This window comes from Cynoglossus semilaevis, chromosome 14 (assembly GCF_000523025.1).
Source record: "Cynoglossus semilaevis isolate Cse_v1.0 chromosome 14, Cse_v1.0, whole genome shotgun sequence".
Taxonomy (NCBI): Eukaryota; Metazoa; Chordata; class Actinopteri; order Pleuronectiformes; family Cynoglossidae; genus Cynoglossus; species Cynoglossus semilaevis.
Window position 1 is genome coordinate 21,414,790 of NC_024320.1, and position 21,065 is coordinate 21,435,854.

At 41.0% G+C, this 21,065-nt stretch overlaps 1 protein-coding gene across 4 annotated transcripts in view; it reads right to left on the minus strand.

The window, feature by feature from the left end:
* Positions 1–21,065, minus strand: part of fibcd1b (fibrinogen C domain containing 1b) — a 121,171-nt gene that overhangs the window by 32,679 nt on the left and 67,427 nt on the right. For all 4 annotated transcript variants that reach the window (XM_025062467.1, XM_017038968.2, XM_008325829.3 and 1 more), the window contains one exon: positions 16,936–17,072. In XM_025062467.1, the coding sequence (XP_024918235.1) occupies positions 16,936–17,072 (137 nt within the window). The remainder of the gene's footprint in view (positions 1–16,935; positions 17,073–21,065) is intronic.

Consider the following 21,065-nt stretch of genomic DNA (forward strand, 5'->3'; position numbering starts at 1 on the left):
GGCCCTGTAATATTTCTTTACATATTATTTTAGGCTAATATTCCATCTAAGATAACGATATATGGTTAAATATTTGACATTGGAAATTGAAATGTCAAATAATCTGTGGTATGTAGCACAGAGTCTTTAAATAATGTCATCAATCATTCACCCACAGATTCAGCAACAGGACAGTCCAGGACACCAGAGGTACGGTGGCCCCTTAGTTCAGAAACATTACTGTATGCAGCGTAGGATATTAGACAAATCAGGCTCATGAGCAGAGAGTCTGAAAGATGAATACAGTCACTACATCAACCTTAAGAGTGAAAGACTGAGGACAGACAATGGCTCTGTTTCCTAACACCATTATCATGGAAATAAACAGCTATTTAAACAATGCACTTTGGTATAATCTCTGTCTTTATTTTTTAATTTTTTTTCAAACCATGGTTTGAATAACTACCTAAATGTGTCTTGTTTTCAATAAACACTTTACATTACTAAAAAGGACCTGCAGTGTTGACAAATTCTAATTAAACCTTTTCAGTCTGATGTGCTGCGATGATAACTCACTAATAAGGCTAATTCTGCGTGGAATACAACAAGGTGTACTTAAAAGGCCCCAGGGAAAGGCTGTGGCATTTGACGGAACAAACAATGCCGCCTCATCATGTTATATACTGAAATGTCAGCAGCAGGGAGTGTGTACCTGCAGCTGCTCCTTCACTGTTACATTTCTGGAGGTAATGTGGGAACGACTCGAGTCGGAACTCGACAAAAAACTCGATACCATTGTGACGGCAGTCACGGCAGTCGAGGATGACACTCTTGAACCTTTGAACCACACATGACCCCGCTACAAAAACTATTTAAATACGCACAGTTCTTATTTACCCTATACATATATATATATATATACACATATATATATATACATATACTGTATATATATGTATATATATATATATATATATATATAGGGTATATAAGAACTGTGCATATACCATATACAGTGTATATGGTATATAATGATATATATACATATACATTTATAACACAGTATATGTATAAATTATACATATATATAATGTATATATGTATATAATATACATAAATATAGTAGTTGTATCTCTTTCCTCATTTGATTTGATTGATTTTTTTTTTTGTGTCCTACTCTGTACCAACACATAATAAAACAGGTAAATCAACAATATAAACTCAGCTGACCTACACTGTTATTATCCATCAGGTGTGAGGGTCAGATATGGTAGGGTCTGGTGAGCCCATTTCCAGCCCGTGGGCCTCGAGTTTGGTGTCCGTGACCTAATCAAAGAAATAAATATTTTCCTTCCCCTCTAAGCCCTAAATATTTACTGTATTTCACAGTCGCTGCAGCAGGAAGCACAAAGTCACACGAAGTCCTTTCTCAACCAAACAAACCACAGAGGAAACAACAGATAAACAAAAACTGCTTCTTTTTCACTGCAGTCCAACAGACCTGTCTGTCTAATTAGCCCTAATGAAAAGCCCCGCACAATGACTAATGGGATACGGCCATACTTTGCAGTATACGCATGATTTAATTATTACTGCGTCTATGGGTACTGCTGAGATGCATATATTTATTTTGTAAAGCGTGTGTGTTTTCATTGGCTTAACCAAGGCACAGCAGCATCCACAGAGCAGCACCTGATGAGGTGATAAACAACAGGCACCGCATTTAAAAAATAGAACTGCAAAAGAAAACAAACTGAAAAAAAAAACAAAAACGCCTGCGGCAGAGTGACACCCAGGGGAGAAGTATTTGGAGAACAAGGCTCGTCAGGAATGATGTCAGGAGCATACGGTGACACGGTGGGGGGGTTAAATCTGAGGGACGTGGCATGAAGATTAGAACCATGAAAGCTGTGATGGGACCAGTGATGGGACCAGTGATGGGACCAGTGATGGGAGCAGGGAGTAACTGTGAAGTAAAACTCCCAGTGTTGCTGCACAGTCTGTGTTTGATCAGAATTCTTCCCAGGAGAATCAGTGGAGAATCCCATTTTTGGGAACAGCTGGTTGGTTAGTAACCACTCAGGTTCTTAGCATAGAGCTGGATATTTAGAATGGCACACAATCACCGTGGGCTGGAACCATTCAAAGCTGAGATGGGGTTTCCTATAGCTCCTCCACGTTGGGGCAGCCAGTGGCTCAGTGGTTATAGGGTAGAGCATGTTCAAAGAATCACAGGTTCCAATCCCACCATGGCCAACTGAGCCAACACTGATTCACTTGTTCCTTGTGCAATTCCAAAAGTGACCACTGCTCCCCAGGAAGTTGTTGTTGTGTGCGTCTGTGTCACGACATGTTCAAAGACACTGAATTGATCCCGATGATGCAGTGTTTCCCAAACCTTTGTTTTCCTGGGGACCCATATTTTAAAAGTCACAAACCTTCATGACCCAAGTCTAAAGACATTATTCGTAAACTCCTGGGAAACAGGATGCGAGACGACCTGAAAAAAGAATCTTTTGTGACCCACCTGAGGGTCGCGACCCAGTCTTTGGGAAACAATGCAATAATGCAATGTTTTCTTTTCACTATAATAACTTTTTTTTATTTGAACATTTATTGTTATGAATCACTTTTCTTTTCACTATAATAACTTTTTTTGATTTGACCATTTATTGTTATGAATCACTTGTTGTGATTTGTAATAACATTTTGACATAACATTTGATTACATTCAGCCCTTCATATGAAGTACATGTCTTTATTTTAACATTTTAACTGTTAAATCAAATCCTTACATTTGTATATATTTCCTGTTTTTCTTCTATTTCCCTCCAAGATTCTGATTTAGAATCCTCCACTCTCCGTCTCAGCTGACCATTTCTCTCCAGATTATATTGGGAGAGTTTTCAACGAGTTTATTTATTTTGCAGCATTTACCGCTGCTGCTGCTGCTGTAGGGCTGTTACTGTGAGTCAGCACGACATAAAAAAGCAGGCAGTGGTCACAGTACTCCACGGCAGAGGGTTAACCAACAGGCAGTTCAGCTCAGATTAGGGTTAACACTGGGGTATTGCTGTCCAGGCCACTTCCAACGTCAAGAGCACTTATAAGACTGGAGAAGCCCTAAGGTGTAATTGCATGTTGACCCGCGAGGTAGGTGTGTGTGTCCTGCAGATATGTAGTTTTACAGCAAAACAATCATTTTCCTACAGTCCTCTAAACAGACTGGCAATGGCCACAGACCAAATGAAAAAAAACAAGAAAATTAAATTTCTCATGACTCAACAATAGATCAGAATGTAAAAGGCAATCATTTGATTTATTTTATTTTTTATTTTTTTAGTACCAAGAGGGAAATCAGTTAGCTGACCAATGAAATACTGCATACAGACTGGAGGAGGAGTCTGAGATTATCTCTACAGTTCTGTTTGGTCGGTTTCTGTTAGGACATTTCAATAAAGAAACAAGCAGATCCACTGGAATGAATGTGTGCTCCTGGGCCACAGTGGATTCTAGTCCAAAATCACGATTGTAAACATTAGTAAGAGTTCACAAATGTAGCCTCAGTTCAGTTAAACAGGGAATGTTGTTTTTTTAAACTTTTATTATTACAGCAAATGAATGAAACAGAGCATTTAGATTTAAAATTAAAATTTATAATGATAAAAAATGATGTTAAGCGCGGTACAATTTTACCTACTTTTCATTGGTTCATCTCTATTGCTTACTTCAAATCCCAGTGTTTCATTACCAAAAAGGCTAAAGGCTAAAGGCTTCAGGGCTAATTAGTACCACAGGCCAAACGAATGTTATAAACATTGCAATTAGTTTGAGGGCATGACAAATTAAGAATGGGATAAAATGATTGCTTTATTATGGAATATGTTCTTTAGCTGTTACATAGGGGAAATTATTATGAATTATTGTTATAAAAAAGTATTTTCAAGTATTTTATTTTTTATTTAAACATTCGTTTAAATGCAGCATGTTAGCATTAATTATGAATGGAATACACACTGTCATTTGTAAACAGTGGTTTTTCTGCTGCACTCCCATTTTGGAAACAAAACAATTTTTCAACCCCATGGGGTAAACACATGCACCGCTGCTGCTGAACAATGACTCTGAATTTCTACAAAACTGCTGTTCTCATTAAACAAAGGAAATCAAATTACTAATCAATGTCATTTCTTCATTGTGGCACAAATGATATGTATTTATCATTTAGACCAAACCTTCATCGCACCTGGCACTGTTTCTGTGTGAAAACAAGGTGAGGTCACAGCACTGGGCTGAAGGTGCCTCTGCGGTCACTGCCACCGTCCTAATCGTCTGTGGTTTATTTTTACTGACACTTGGCTGCTTTGTCATCGCACCACCAGTCCACACAAAGACACAAGCACGACCTCCACTGGGACGCTGCTCAACATCCTAACTGACAAATGCCTGCCCCCGGTGTCCAACATAAGGGTAGAGCTCTGCATCAAAGTTATTTTTATGTCAAGGTCAGACACGTTTTATTTGAGTGAGGGGCAGGTGTTGTTTTAGCCGTATGTAGCGACTCACAAATGCATTTGTAACACAGCGGTCATTTATTAGCGGCTGTAGCACGACCTCGTGTTTTATAGCATATAGAACACAACGCCCAACTAGATGCTGTAAAATCAGTCCGAAGTTCACCTTGTAGTGAGGTTGTACAAGGATGAAGTCAAAAAGATTTCTCAAAAAAATAAAGTTATTTGACCTCACATCCTCCATTAAAGTCTAAACAAAAAAGAGGCTGAAACCACATTGTAGTTAGGCTAGGCTAAGCTAGGCTAAACAGGTTACAGCTCAAATGATCAGTTTTCCTTTGAATTTAGGTCAAAATTTGATGATTGATTTGATTCACATCAATTATTATATTATTTATAACCTGCTGTTAGATTTAGATTTACACATTTCATATATTTCTTTTTTTTTTTTTTGTAGAATGAAATAAATGCAGCGATACCAGCTTGTCCAAAATAGGGCCCGTGGGCCACATGCGGCCAAGACACAACCTCAGAGTGGTCCAATTTGGGCCATTTGAGAAACAATAGAGAGAATCACATTGGGTATGTTATCTAATATTTCTACAGTAGAACCGATCATAAATGTAACGCTGTAGCGTAGGAAACAACCCAGAGACTTTTGTTAAAATATTTGACACAACATTTTACACCAGAAATTAACATATAAATTAAAAAAGAAACTGTTTGAATCACCCTTGTAAATCAGTAGATGGCAGCATACAGGTGTGGTCCTTTTCTATGTACTATGTACTGTGCCCCCCCGCACTCCCCCCATAATGCAGAATGTACCCTGGTTGTTCTAGTAACAATATAGCAAAGCTCTGCAAAAGTATTTCTTTTTTTAACATCATCTGTGGAGTAAGAAAATGCTCTGGGAGCTCTGTAATTCAGCTTCCTCTCATCTTTAATTTGTCTCTACGGTGCAGATTGCAGATTGCAGATCACATCCTTTTCCTTTGCAGCTCGATGGTGATTAATTCTTCATGTAAGTTGCTGCACATTCTCTACAAAGCCGAAAAAGCACAACTCTCACAGGGAGCTGCTTCATAACTACCATCACCTGTCACTTCTGCAGAGCTGGAGTGTCCATTAAAAGTTCTATTAAGGACACCTGGACTCTGGGTTCTAGGAGAGTGTTCCTTTGTTAAGGGGAACATTGTCATTGGAAAACTGGATGATCAGCATTTCCACCATGTACCATCATACATACTTGGTTACTGTACTGGCGCCACAGCTTTAGAACTGCATCCTGAAGGGTCTCAGCCAGGGTCTCTGTGACGCTCTGTTTCTGGGGTTATCATAGCCCATAAGGTTTAAGTGCTTCACTGAGAGGCTAGCTCTACTGAAGTTGGCTTCGTTTTGATAATGGAACTGGTAAGAACAAGTGTTTTCCTCATCACCATTGGTGGCAAAGAAAATGAATGAACTGCAGTAGTAGTGTAGCCTGTGTTAGTGTGTGTGTGTGTGTGTGTCTGGTCTGGGGTTGGAGATGATGAGATGACCCGCCCACGCTGCTCAAATGCCTGGGAAACACTGGCCAACGCTGACATGTTACAACTTGACAATATCCGATAACACATCTCTTCATTTCCCATGTGAGGAATAATTCTTGATACACCATAGTAACCAGGACTGTTTCTGAACTGTAGAGACCAGTGTGTCAACTCCCTCAGCCATTCACTCCGTTGCACTGTTTTCCCTCTTACTCTCTATTTTAAAAACATAATTTTCTCCGTACAGTCACAGATGATGTAAGCATGTGAAAGTGAGGTCTGATCTCTGGTCGTTGCCCGAGGATGATGTAAAGCCCTTTTTCTTCGTACCAGCTGTGAACAAACTGTCCACCTCTGATTGATCAGAGTCGGCATATGTTAATGCTGGGTTAAAACACTGCTAACGTGCTTTAAAAAAATCCACCTCTCATTAGAGTTGTTGCTGTTGACTGACTGTTGGCAAGATTGACTTAGCTTGTTATACTGGCTGCTGATGTCACCTGCTGCTGCAACAGAAGGTTCTATCACCCGCTCTTACATCACTGGCCTTGGGTGTGAGTGTCATGTGACGTATGACCAGTTTTCTGTTCCCTTATTTAACCGAGTTTTAAAATGATGTTTGTAATGAGACCTTTACCTGGTTAAATACAGGTTAGTGTCTGTAAATTACCATATGAATTTGACCTATTCATGAAAAACACCGAGTGATGAACACCAGACACAGCACCGTGACAGGGCCTTGGTATATTAATATTCTGTTTGTTAATCAGACCTCTGTAGCTCCCGTCCATCACCTGCAGGTGGTGCTATAAACACAATAAATGCCCAGTTCTATAGGTTGAGTCTGTCAAAAGGTGTTATTTAGCTGCACAAAATACTGCTAATGTTTCCCAAAGTCAAACGTCACACACTATACTTCTGTCTGTCTACAATGTGCTAAAAAATAAAAGGAAAGCCCCAGAAGATTTTATGTTAAGTGTCCTTCAGTCGACCACAAAAGTTCACCCCCCCTCCCCTATTCCTCCGCCCCCCCCCCCCCCCCACTCTTAGACTTTTTGGGGTGCTTTAATGGTAGCTCTACTACCTGAATGTTGCACCAGCGCCACCTAGTTTAGGTGATGAATCAGTTCTACAGTTTTGTCAACTGAATGTCATTATTATTACCCCGTCATATAATAAACACAGTCATAGTGTTACACTCAACTCAACACATCAACATCTACTGATCTAATGTATTTTTCCTCTGTTCAAATTGAAGTGAAAACATCATCACATCAATCACTTACTGTTGAAAACCCTTACACCAGGGGTCTCAAACTCCTGGCCCGTGGGCCAAAAGTGCTCCGTAAACCAGACACATGTGGCACTGCAAATAGATGTCAGTATAATCCTGTCATCCTGTGGTTGTTTTTGTTTTTTTGTCCTTCAGTGAGATTGCAGAGACGACCTTGGACCCCAGTTCACTTCAGTTTGAGACCTCTGCCTTGGACACAATTAAAAGCAAATCAATATTGAAGATAAATGACACTACCACGCTATGGTACAGCTATTTCCTTCAGAGACCTGAAAGAGAATCTTCTTTTGCATTTCTACAGTTTAGGTTCAGAAAAACTAAAAAGAAATAAGGCTGAAGTTTACAGGTGAACACGTTTAAACGCAGCCCACACAGAGCTTCCATCAGTTAACCCTCTGTACGATACATACACTGATACACTGTGAAGGCGTCATTTACTCTCCAGGTGGAGGAGAAAATGCTGGGTGTTGACCTGAAGAGTCAAGACTTAATCTGCTCTTGAGTTATGTATCATAAGTGGTTCTGTTTGACACCGTGCGGTCAGTTCTCAGCCCGGTCGGTGACCCGAGGCCCCTTTAACTTATCTGTCATGAAGAGCCTGATGACACAATCTCTCCCAGGATTTACAATGAGGTCATGTGAGGTCAGCTGGAATAGATTCAATTTTTCCGCAAAAAATCATGACCTTGGTGCAAACACTGTCACAACTGTTGGTGTGGGCAGCAAAAACATCTTCCTTGGAAAGAGCGTAAACAAAACATGAAAAAAAAAAATCTGATTCTGATAATGACTTCAACGTCAGTCTTTTTAAAAGCAGACTTTTTAAAAGCAGACTAGAAAGAATTCAAGGATTTTTCATAAGATAGAACCCCCCCCCCATCCCTCCAAAAAATCCAGTTATTTTGCCAGCAGTAAAATTATTATTCAAATCAAGAAAATCTCACTTAAACGCAGCCTAGAGGCTAAAGAGCAGGGATGTTGATGTGGAGCTACTTAACAGGCAGCCCTGAGCTCCTCCGCGAGGTTTCTCTCAGCTAATGGGATCATACCATCAGGAAGGACAAACACACTGACTGACAGGCCACAGTCACGGAGGAAATACCCCCCGTACAGAGGTTACTGGGGCACATTAACAGGTGGGCAAATGACTGGGTGGAAACTGAGACATGTTCCAGCAGCTCATCAGATAATGGGGGTGGGGGTGGGGGTTGGCACTCAGTCAACATGTGGGGCACTTTGACCGCAGGTGTCACCAAAGTTACACACAAATCCAGAACTCAGCTGATAATCACAGGACGATCTGCTGTAAAGGAGAACTAAAGCTCATTAATGAGTGTATGACTAAGTACTACAGCAGTACTACCATCCCCCCACCCCCCACCCCCACCTTACTTTTTCATAACTTCATTGAAATAGATCAGAAATGTGAGCAGAAGATGTTGAGGGAAAAAAAAAAAAAAAAAAACAGCAACACAAAAAACCAAAACGTGATTACTTTGTTAACATTATTGATGAGATGCTGACAAATTCAACAATGTGTGATGAAAGCGCTCGTAAATCTACAGCACTCTGTAGAATTTCTATCTTCAAGAAGGACTGCAAACATCTGTTGGTGGATGTTTTATAATCCTATCAGAAAGACAGATGTGCTTTGTACACAGCAGCAGCAAATGGGAACAGAAGGAGAAACACAATCAGTCACAAACACACTATCTCGCAGCCCCCTCCTCCCCCTCCTCCCCTCCCCCTCAGCCCTCCGCCCCTCGCAGACATGCACGCAAACACCATTTCTGCATTTACATGTAGTCGAGTACAACGACGCAGCCTGGCTCTGAGCAGTTACCAGGTTTTTTTGGGTTTTTTTTTTGAAACACTGTACAAATGAGAAACCTTGTTTATCTCTTTGCGTTGGGGGATTTAAAGCAGCAAGGTCAACACTGTTTGGTTTTTGCTTAGAGTCCAAAAATTTTAGATGAGCGCCTGGGAAAAACAGTTGCTCAGCAGTGGTAACTGTGAGTAAGGATGGGAGGAAAGAGGGAAGGAAGGAATTGGAAATACATGAAATACACCTTTATCCCACCGTATGATGGTTTCAGACAGTGATGGAAAACTGACCTTGAAAAAAAAAAGCCTTACAAAATATCAATTTAAACTCTTAATATCATTTTTAAGTAAAAAAGAAAAAGAAAAAGAAAAGAAATCTTTTTTTGCCACTAGTTGTCTCCACAACTGCACCCAATTGTGCACAAATTCTTTTTATATTTTATAAAGCGAGGATTTTTTTTCTTTTGCAACAGCATGGGAGGAAAAAAAAATTGCTCCTCACGCCCTTGGACTTCACAATTTTATTAACTGCAGACAGTGACTTGTACGACCTTTACAGACTCAATTTGAACGTCTCCCAACTCTGTAATGGGCGACGGGGATCAATTTCAATTTTATTTTGACAAAAAAAAAAAAAATCAACTGTGTCAGTACCTAGATCACTGTCTGGTAGATTAATATTCATAGGTGGATTTGGGCATTTTATTTACAGACATCATGTTCTAGATCAGGGGTGCCAAACATACGGCCCATGGGCCAAAACCAGCCCGCTAGGGCCGTGTTTCCCAAACTTTTTTTCTGGGGACATTATTGGTAAACTCTGGGAAACATGATGCGAGACGACCCCAAAAAAACAAAACAAAAAACTCTTGCGATCCACCTGAGGGTAGCGACCCAGTCTTTGGGAAACAATGCACTAGGGTGTCAAGTCTGGCCCTCTTAATATATATATATATATATATATATCATTTTATGAAACACTTAATGTTCAGGATATTTTTTTTAACAAATTAAATTTAATTGGATATGAATAAATAACAATAAATATCTAATATATTTGTATTTCTTTGAATGAAAAACAAAGGGGAAAAACATGGACTTGTTATTTATAGTTATAATCATGTGATGATTGTACTGGCGCCATCCACCGTCTAATTACTGTATGTTGTATGCGGCCTGTGAATCAAGATGAGGTTCACAGCCCTGTTCTAGATAGAAGGATAAAAGGACGGACCAACCACTGGACAGACAGACAGACAGACAGACAGATACAGGGACGTCTGTCTGGACGGACAGTCAAACACCAGTCATCCATTGCAGCACTGTTGCCCATTAATGTGTTGATTTATGGAGGAGAGGGAAAAACTGATAAAATCAGCACATGTTCCTCACACACCTTTTATACACACTCTCACACTAATCTGCAGCCGGCCTCAGCTAATGGCACTAATAACCTAAGGACATGTCTGACACTGTCTGTGATAATGCCACCAGTGGACAGCTCCTGTTCTCATTCAGCAACACAATAACCTGTCGGCTCGTCCCAACTAATGAGGTCACGTATAAATGTCAGCGTCCTTGTTAAACAAAATACAGGAAAAAAACCCCCCAAACAAACACAAGTTTAAATGTCTGGACAAGAACATAAAACAAAGTGCACTTTGACAAATGTTGAACCTGAAACTTTTCCATTTCCTGACTTTTCAAATAAAACGTGTTTTATTCTTGTTTATTCTTTTTTCCAAACCGCTGAACAAATAGACATGAAATTTTCACGAACCTTAACAGTGGATAAAGATCTTTACCGGAACGCTACAAAAACCTTAAAAGGTTTTGCAGGCTTCGTACAGAGTGGCAGAATATGAACAGAATCCTACGTTCAATGTCTGACTTTTACATTTCAGTTCTTGGCTGAATTAAATATTGGGAGTGCGATTCCAGCGCTTCTGATAAAAGCACCATTTGATTACATAGCTGCGCAGCACTCTGATATATACTGTATCTACACTCGTTTATTATTCATGCTCTGGTCATTTTTAGCCCCTTCCTCTTAACAAATAAAATGGTAAATAATAGAAAACATTAGCCCTTAGCTTTAAGGCTGTACTTGATTTGAAAACTCCCAGCGCGGAGAGAGGCCGTTCACATCCGCGAAGGGTTTTCACATCTGAGTGATGTCCTCAAATAAACCCTCATATGTTCTGTTAACGACATGGACGTATATATTTTTAATACGGGTTCCGACTTCAGTAATGTTGTAGACCGCTAATATCTCATGTCAGGGCACGGGCATAACAGTGAGCGGGGAGAACGATGGCACATTTAGAGTGGAGTGTAAATGTTTTAAGAAGTTTTGTACAAAACTGTCAAGTGAGTTTGCAAACTTTCAACCCGCTCACTTTAAATCAAATTAATATTTTGTAGCGACCGTAGCAGCGAATGTTTTGACCCCATCATTTTTATAGTTCACGTAAAACAGCGTCCATTTTGAAAAAGTAAATGTAGTTCATTTTTAATTAACATAACTTTGCACCACGGAATACCAGGGTCAGACTGAGGATATAATAAACACAGGCGGTCCTCGGCTTACGTCACACTCATGTTCAAATGTCACGATGTAAATCGATCTCTACTGTAAGTCTGAACTCACATGCTGTACATATGTACCAATGTGACCCACCTACGGTAACACAGTGGTAACATCATGACCTAGGTCAGACCTGGGCAAACTAAGGCCAAACTAAGGCCAAACTAAGGCCCGTGGGCCAGATAGAGCCCTTGACTTTCCAATCCAGCCCATCAAACATCCTTCTATTTCAAGCATTAAATTATCTCTAAATCTTTAGATTCATTCTCGTAGATTTTACTTGAATTATTTTTGCCCATCTTCCAACATCCAACCAATACTGAACCAGCCTCCAGTCAAATTTTGAACCTTAGTTTCACCTGTGAGCTAAAAACTTTACCCATCCCTGATCTAAGACACGAAAACATCAGAAGAGTCGGGCTTTTGCTTGGGAGCCGTAATGAAGGGGAAAATGAATCACAAAAAAACAACACAAAAGCGAATGGAGCACAGTCCAATATAAACTACAACCACAGTCCAATATAAACTACAACCACAGTCCAATATAAACTACAACCACAGTCCAATATAAACTACAACCACAGTCCAATATAAACTACAACCACAGTCCAATATAAACTACAACCACAGTCCAATATAAACTACAACCACAGTCCAATATAAACTACAACCACAGTCCAATATAAACTACAACCACAGTCCAATATAAACTACAACCACAGTCCAATATAAACTACAACCACAGTCCAATATAAACTACAACCTGCCAAAGTAAACAAAACCGCCCTGCACGTATAGCGCTGCTAAATCTTTAGATTCATTCTCGTAGATTGACTGACGATGTCATGACGATTTGTCCGCTTCATTCACCAACTTGTTCTTCATGCAAAATGTGCTTCAATGTGTCGGAATGAAGGAACAACACCATATGATACATTTGTGGGAGATGGCGACGTAACCACGAAACGCTGTTGGTCGATGATGCCGTAAACCGAGAACCCACCCCTGAATCCTGCAACAGTCGCAAGATTATGACAACAAATTTCACCAGATAACGTCGTCATATTATTGTGAATGAAACAAGACGAGAGCGGAGTCAGAAGACGGTGATGATGTGGTGTCTCCGGGGTTTATGCGGAGGACCAGAAGTCTAGAATTTAACGTCCTCACTGTTATCGTCCCTCCTCCATCTGTTGACGCTCAAGCCCTGAGTTACGGTCACAGAGACTTACTGAGCAATTTCCTGTGACAGCCCTCCAAATCAACCAATACTCATTATCTCACTCACTTCCACTGCACACTGACAGCTCACCTATCAGCAGCTCCAGTTCAAGCTCCGGAGGTACGTTCACGCTGATGTGTAACTGTATCTGTAAAAACTCAGAACAATATGTTCGTCCCACTGCCAAACCAACACTTAATTCTGAAAGTGAAAATTCAATAGCACATTGAATTGGCTTTAAAGATGCCCCGTGGAATACACTCAAACACAGAAACAATAACCAGAGCTGGATGTAAGAGACTGTTGTGGGATTAATATTATAGTTGATGATTACATTTATACCCTATATGAAGTATGTCACGCTGGATTTACTCTGAAAGAATTCAGACGAACTGAGTAAAAGCTCAGCAGTGACGTGACCGGTGCTACGACATACATGTCGATTCATTTAAACAGCAGAGCTAATATTACAGGTGGGCTCATGGTGGACTTCTTAACTTCTGATGACCCAGAGTTCACCCAGGACCCCCCCCCCACCCCCGGCCCACTGTTCCTCTGACTATGGACCACAGACCGTACATTAGAACCACAGGCGGTGGTGACAGCTGTGTTCTGCTGGTCTTTTTAAACTGAGGCTGCCGTAAACTCCTGTGAACAACGTGACATTTCTTCAACAGAGAAAGACAAACAGAAGTGACAATAAAACAGTTGGATGAAAATGTCCAGTTGACTTTTGTCCTGAATAATGCTTACGGATGTCACTGCGGTCACCTGTCATATCACTGCTGGCGGCCCGCGGGCTAAAACCAACCCACCTGACCATCCAGTTCAAAAGGTTTTTGGTCCTAAAAAACGAAAACATTCTTAAATCTGTCGTGTGACTCAAACGGCTCTGACCAGTTTTATCATATCTGTGTCAAACACTGATCTGTGCTCTGAGGTTTCTGAACCTTTCAACCATGGTTTAAGCTATAGCTAGGACCTTTGAAACTGTGAGCTTTAGTCTTTAGAAGACTCACAAATGAGGAGGAGGAGGAGGAGGAGGAGGAGGAGGAGGAGGAGACCTGGTGTGAAAGTCTAATTCACTGCTTGTGTTCATTTTTAGGCTCAAATTAAAGACAAAAAAGACAAAAAAGAAAGTGAGTTTGATGAATGATGTTTTTGTTGAATTTGTCTGAGAACATTTTGACTGGTATTGTCTCATCAAGCAGAGAATATGAAAGGATTCGTTCCACTGTGTTGAACTGTTCAGTCAGAGTGTACAGTGATGAGCTCCACGTCCAAGTTTGATCTACGGTTTGTGTCTTCCAGTAATCTCCCCAGCCTCTGTTTAAGTTATTCTGGATGTGTCAGCAGCAGCCGTACCCTCAGACCCCCCTCCGACACACACACACACACACACATAGATTTATTCTTCTGTCGTCTGCAGCTTTAAGCTACTTAGTTTGTGCGTTTTCCTTCTTTATCGTGTTCCCTCTCTCTTTTTTTTTTAAGTGAAGCAACATAATGTCATGTCGTACGTTTCTTCTGGCGACCTGCAGGAAATTACCTCACTATTTAAACCGCGCTGCTGATAAGTCAGCATTTTAATTAATGTGGATACATTGCAAAAGATATGGGCAATTGGGGGAAAAAACACATTCCACCGATTCTATTATTTAGTGGAGAATTAATTAAAACGCTATCCCGTTTTTTACGGCTACTTTGTTCTTGATAAGGATGTAAAGTAAAGGGTCTGTGAAGAGGGAAGGGGAAATAAATGTCTTCTTCAGCGGTGAGAGAGAGTTGGTGTGACTGGGTGCATTTAAATGAACACAAATACGTGAAGAAACAGCTGGTGAGCCGACGAGCGACTTCAGTCGGAGACTGATGATGAGATCAGACGTGTGTAAAGAGGCTTGAACAGACATTTTCTAAAGGTCACCACTGAGAGATTCTCCAGTTCCTCTGACTGACGTCCAACACCGAGTCTCCGTTTGTCACACACCGTATTTCCCAGCAGCGACCCGAGGGCTACTGCTTTTACTGCTCTGACAAACGACGGGAACACGTTTTATTGCGGTTTATAATTTGAATGAAGTCATTACAGGAATATGGGAGAGAATGTTCTCCTGTTGGGCTGCAGCGTGTCTCACTTTCAGTGTCTCTCCGTATCAGATTCATATTGTTTTTTCCCCTCCTCCTCCTCCTCCTCCTCCTCCTCCCTCCCTGTTGCTGCTCCTCTTTCAGCCCGTCTGCAGCAGCAGCAGCCTCGGTTACAGTGCTGTGAGATGTCAAAGTATGCTAATGAGGTGGCAGCATATGGCTCATTCCTTATTTAAGATTAGCTATCAGACAGCCAGCAAACCTCTCCACTCACCCACCGTCCCGTCTGGATCACACCACACTCATCTGTTACAGAGATCAGCTGAACACACCTGACAGAGATCGCTAACTTCTACTTCAGCCCCTGAATCTGAGCTTATATGAATCCTCCAATGGGGCGACAGGAGGAAACAGTGCTTCTTTATAATTAGGAGAAAAAAAAAAAAAAGGAAACGTACAAGAATTAATTACACGCTCCTCCAGAGAACACGAAGTTTGGCACCAAAACTAATTTGCACAGATAGGCGCGCAGGCACAGATGCATTGGTCCACTGACAGGCGTGTGTGCAGCGCTCGTCCATCACGCTTTGGTGAGCACTTTGTCACTCGGACAGATTTGCTTTGTTTGGTGACAGGAGGCTGCGACCTTGCCTATCTCACATGGTTAGACACAGATTTACAAGTGCACACACACACACACACACACACGTACACTGACAAATCCCCATTCTGCCAGTGCAGAAGTCACTTATATTTGATATGTGCAACAGGCATTTGACTTTAATTGAATCCAGTCGGTCTGAGCAGTGGCTTCACTGCGATTGTAACGCAGTAAAAATAAGTAAATTTTATTTAAAAAATAACTCCCCTGCAGGAAGTCAGATGCAGCTCAAATCAATATATTTCTCTATAACTGCACATTTAGAGAATGTTCAAAATTAGATATTAAAAAAAAAAAAAAATTATTGACCTGACAGTTTTTCCATGTCTTTATTGGGTGGACGGTTTATTTGGTGTCAATTCAAACCTCATCATTTAAACTGTCCTCCACCCTGAGACTGCGCTGCTACAGCAGAACAAGGGAAAGTGAACGTCTCCAACCAGTAAGACTAGTGTGTGTGTGTGTGTGTGTGTGTGTGTGTGTGTAGAACAGATCTAAACCACACACTTCCAAATATAACTTCAAACAGCTCTGTGTCAATGTTTGCTCACTTTGCTGTCTCTCGTTCCCCAAAGACGCGCCGCCTCCAGTACACAGTCTCCGTCAAACAATTATGTTTACTCGCCGAGGCCAGACAAGTGACAGGCCACGTATTTGATCAGGGGACGAGCACACACATTTAGCACCTCTAAATATCTCTATCAGTGTCCATTCTATTTCCATCCTCTTACATCGACAAACACGTGGGGTTCAGCGAGGTGGAAACCAGAGACGAGCAAAACAAAATGATGACTTTTATCATCGGAGTCAGAAGAAAAAAAAAAAGAAGGAGCTGTGAATAATATCACACCAAGCTACATCTGCTGTGTGTCTACTTCACTGGATGTTAAACAAACCAACTCCATTTACTAAACCAACTTCATAAACTTGACATTTAATAAAATGACATTTCATTAGATTAACCCAGTATGAAGTGGTTCATTGACATTCACATTTCTGTGTCTACACTGCTCACTGTAATTCTACCTTTCACACAGCGACGTCTTACTTGAAAATGAATCCAAAATGGCAGTGGATAAATATTCAAGGTTTTGAACGAAGCTTTTATGACTCAGCAGTTCTGCTGTTTCTCCATAAATCCTCGCTGGTTCTTTACAACTCTTGTAAAAATGCAACGACTGATAAACTGTTTTATTTTCACTGCTATAAAGATGCAGTTTACTGTAAGAGAACTTACCGTCCAGCCTCCTCCGTCCGTGGTCATGTCACAGTAGACCTGGAAACCTGTCGGGTGGTGAAGCGGAAACACGGAGTAGATGCCATCCTCTCGCTGACCACTGGCGTACAGATCTCCGCAGTCACGTGGGCGAGAGCCTGAGACGAGGACAAAAACAAGAAGAGATTAAAAACCTGGTTTAAATCTGCAGGAATAAATCAGTGCTGACGTTGAATCAGTTAAATCAGTACAAACGGCGATATTGTAATTTAGATTCAATTGCATTGATATATTGATACCACTGATCTATGCTCCCATCATTAGTGCACAGTGAGGAAACACTGTGTTTTCTGCCTGTAACCATAGACAGAGGCTGTGACTCTGTGGTTCCAGGTCTTTCAGTCAGAATGAATCTGGTCTCCTAGCTCTATTTCCAGATTGTTTCTTTTAACAACGGATCTTGAAGAGGGAACAAGGAGAAGTCAGGAGGAGGAGGAGGTAGAAAAGACCGTCACTAACAGCTGCAGATTCACACTGATGCAGACAAAATGGGGGGAAAAGAAACAAAATGAAAAACAGGGAAAAGTCACAGCACAAAGACGTGTGTTTCCACAACGACAACGTCAACGGTTGTGGGTAAAAAGGCAAAATTCAGGCAAGAAATGTGACTTTGTGAGCCGATATACAGTAAAGGTGTGAGTAATACAGCGCAGAGTACAGAGTGAGCGGAGAGGGTTTAGAGGAGAAAGACAAAAAGAGAATTTAAAAAGAAGTGACAGAGACAGGGAGTATGCCACGGCAGAGCAGAACTGCAGCACCTTCTCCTGTGAATGAACCTCGGCTCACACAGGGGACTACAAAATCTATTCCCCTGAAAGTAAGAAAGGAACTTTGTGATGAGCACAGTGTCATAGATTATGCATGGCAGGCTTCACGGGGTCAAACTTCTGAATTTAAATCAGCCAGGAGAGTTCTTGAAGAGATCATACAAGACTGTCTTTTTAAAATTCCCTACATGACATAGAACCTCCACCCCCCCACACACACACACACACACAGGAACTTCTCTGTGTGTCTGTGTGAGACTTCTATAATGAGTTTGGACTTTCACCGTCGTCAAACAAAAATGAACATTTTTCTATATAGAGCTGTCATCGTATTATCGCCTAAAATGAAAACTACGGCAGTTTTTTTTAATGACTGTATTTCCTCAATTTTTTCATGTTTTTTTTATGCTAATTCCAATTTAGTTTCACCTAGTAAAAATATGAAACAACGTTTGGTACGAACTTTATCGGCAGACTTTCCTGTCATGAGTATTGTTGGTCACAATCCTGATCGTTCGTCTTTATTGATCTCTGTGGTGAAATCAATGGAGTCCTGGCCCCCGGAGGAGCATTAGAAATGTACATGAGAAATAGACAAATAGCTTTGAAATGTAAAAAATAGTCAATATGACCATAACAACAAGTCCATCCGACACCAGGTGTAGAGTTACAGCAGCAGGTTTAAAGAGTCTGGTGACCAAGGCTGTGTGTGAGTCACTGTCCAAGAGAGACCTGAACTTTGACAGCATTCTTCTCTCTGACACCACCGTCAGAGAGTCTAAATCAAGCCCCACCACGTCCAGTGGCATCTGCCACCCTGAGACCGCTGCCACCCTGAGACCGCTGCCACCCTCAGACCGCTGCCCCGGCATGGAGCAGAATATGAGACAGCACCGGAAACAACAGTAAAAATAAAACTTCCTCACAAGCATTTGACAGATGTTGAAGGACCTGAGATTAAGAAACAGAGCCGACTTGGACCCTTGTTGTAGAGGACGTCACTGTCCCCGTCCAGTTTGTCGTCCATGTAGACACCTAGAGTACTTCTTTTCCTCAACAGTGTCCACTCTGACCGCTGGATAGAAATGGGGGTCACTGACCTCTCGGACCAGTTTCCTTAGTGTTTTTTACATTGAGCTGCAGGTGGTTTCACACAGACCAAGTCACATTTAGCTTTAAGTCTACCACTTTTCACAGGTGGTGCTACTGTTTCCTTCTTTTAGCAAATACTCTCTACATACATGTATGATTATATTCCAGTACTGTGTCAACATTATATTTGGTGATAAGGTGTGATCTTGGTGTTATCCTATAACACATCTTTATACAGAACATCTGACATACAAACATCATCGTTACCAGTTTAACAACAGAAGATACACTAACTGGATTCACACATCTAACAGCAGGAGTCAGACCACACTGTAATTAGATGGTGTGGAGAGTAGGTTTATACTTAGTGGACAATAAACAAGCAGAAAGTTATGGTATGCTGTCCTTGTCTCCCCCTGGTGTCCACTACCATGGACAGTTCACCAAAACTAAAACTTGTTCATTACAAACTTCCTTCCTCCAAGAGCGCTGAATATCTCACACCTGAACCTGTTTCTAGCACAATTCTGTTAAAACACACTTCCCCTGAGTGTGTGTCCGTGGAGATCAGAAATCCTACTTTTTTTTTAAACAATGTCCTTTAATGGTTTAAAAACAGTTAAAGGATGAAATGTGTGACACTATGATTTTATTCTGATTTAAATCTAGGTTTTGTGAATTTGTAAGAAAACTGGAACTGAACAATTAAACCAGCCCAGCAGGGGGCAATCAAGCATTTACTTTAACATATATACCTACTGTTAATAAGGAGTCTCAATTTACTTTGAATTAACTCTGCGTCCATTCTGGACTGTGGTAGAGACCATCAATGTGGTAAACAAAAAATAATTATGGAGCAAATACAGCAAAAATGCTAATAAAGTACACTGATTATATACTTCATAACTGTGCACATGTACCATCAATGAAAATGTGTTACTCTGTCCATGGTGCTGAACTATGGTCCTGGTTGCAGGAGGGGGGAAAAAAATCACTATTTAGTGTTAAAGTTGGGAGGACACATGAAAAGGAAACACAAACAGAAGAGGTGGGAGTCAGGAAGATATTGATAATAACCCCCGACCCACCTTTGATAACAGACTGAAGTCAGTTTTACAGAAACACAGAAAATACAAAGACCACAACGCCCACATTCACAACAGGGGTTAGGACAAAGGACAACGTCAGGGCGTGTACGCCACCTGTGTTCAGAAACACTGTCAGATTCAACCAGACACAAGACAGAAGACGTGCGATAAATAAAACCTTATTAGACCTTTATTAAAAGTGTAGTTTGTTACATCATATTTTGAGCAGTTCTTGTAAATTTATTTCCCCCACATTCTGAGTACAGAGGGGTGCAACACAGACCATAAATTTACTAATGGCTGCCTTAACACCAGGGAACAACAGCATTGCTGTCTGTGTTGGTGTTATAATTACCATAGAGCCAGGAGACAACAAATTAAAGTAAAGCTTGAAGACATTATTACACAACTGGGCTTTGATGCCTAGTGTGAGATGGTAATGCTGCTGCTATCTGCTTTTCTCTATTGATTGATTTCATTATTTATTGCCAGTGTGACTCCAGTTTAATTTCAATTAACTGTGTTGGGGGAAAACAGAAACTTCAGCACCATGGACAGCGCTAGAGCCAGAGTCACAGCGTTTTACTGAAAAATAACTGTCCATATGGGTCGGTTTCAGTTCAGTACAAAATAACTGTCCATATGGGTCGGTTTCTAGGATAAGTACAGTTCAAATCATAATCCACACACACACAAACCCATACATAACTGTCAACAGTTATTTATATATTCATAAGGAACATTTTCCGATCTGTCAAATGGTTAGCATTTGATCTGCAGACATCAGGAGGAGCAGAGAACAGATCCGGCAGAAACAAAGCAAAATCTAAGCTCTTAAACCAGGGATGCAGAAACTTTGGAAAACAACAGCTGATAGGTGGCAGGTGTGTGCGATAATTACTCAATTGCTTTAATGAGGCTAATGAGGCCACATGCCTCGACTGTTTGTGGAATAATTGGGGGGGAACACACCAACGGCAGGAGAGAGTCAGACTTCTTGTTTTTCACACAGGCCTCTCAGAAACGTGCTTGGTTTTGATGTTTTCAAGTGTTTAAAGGATGAATTGTTCTCTCATACAAAAAGGAAAATGGAGACCCCCCCCCCCCCCCCCCCCCTCCCCCGCCCCACACCCACGCCCCTCCC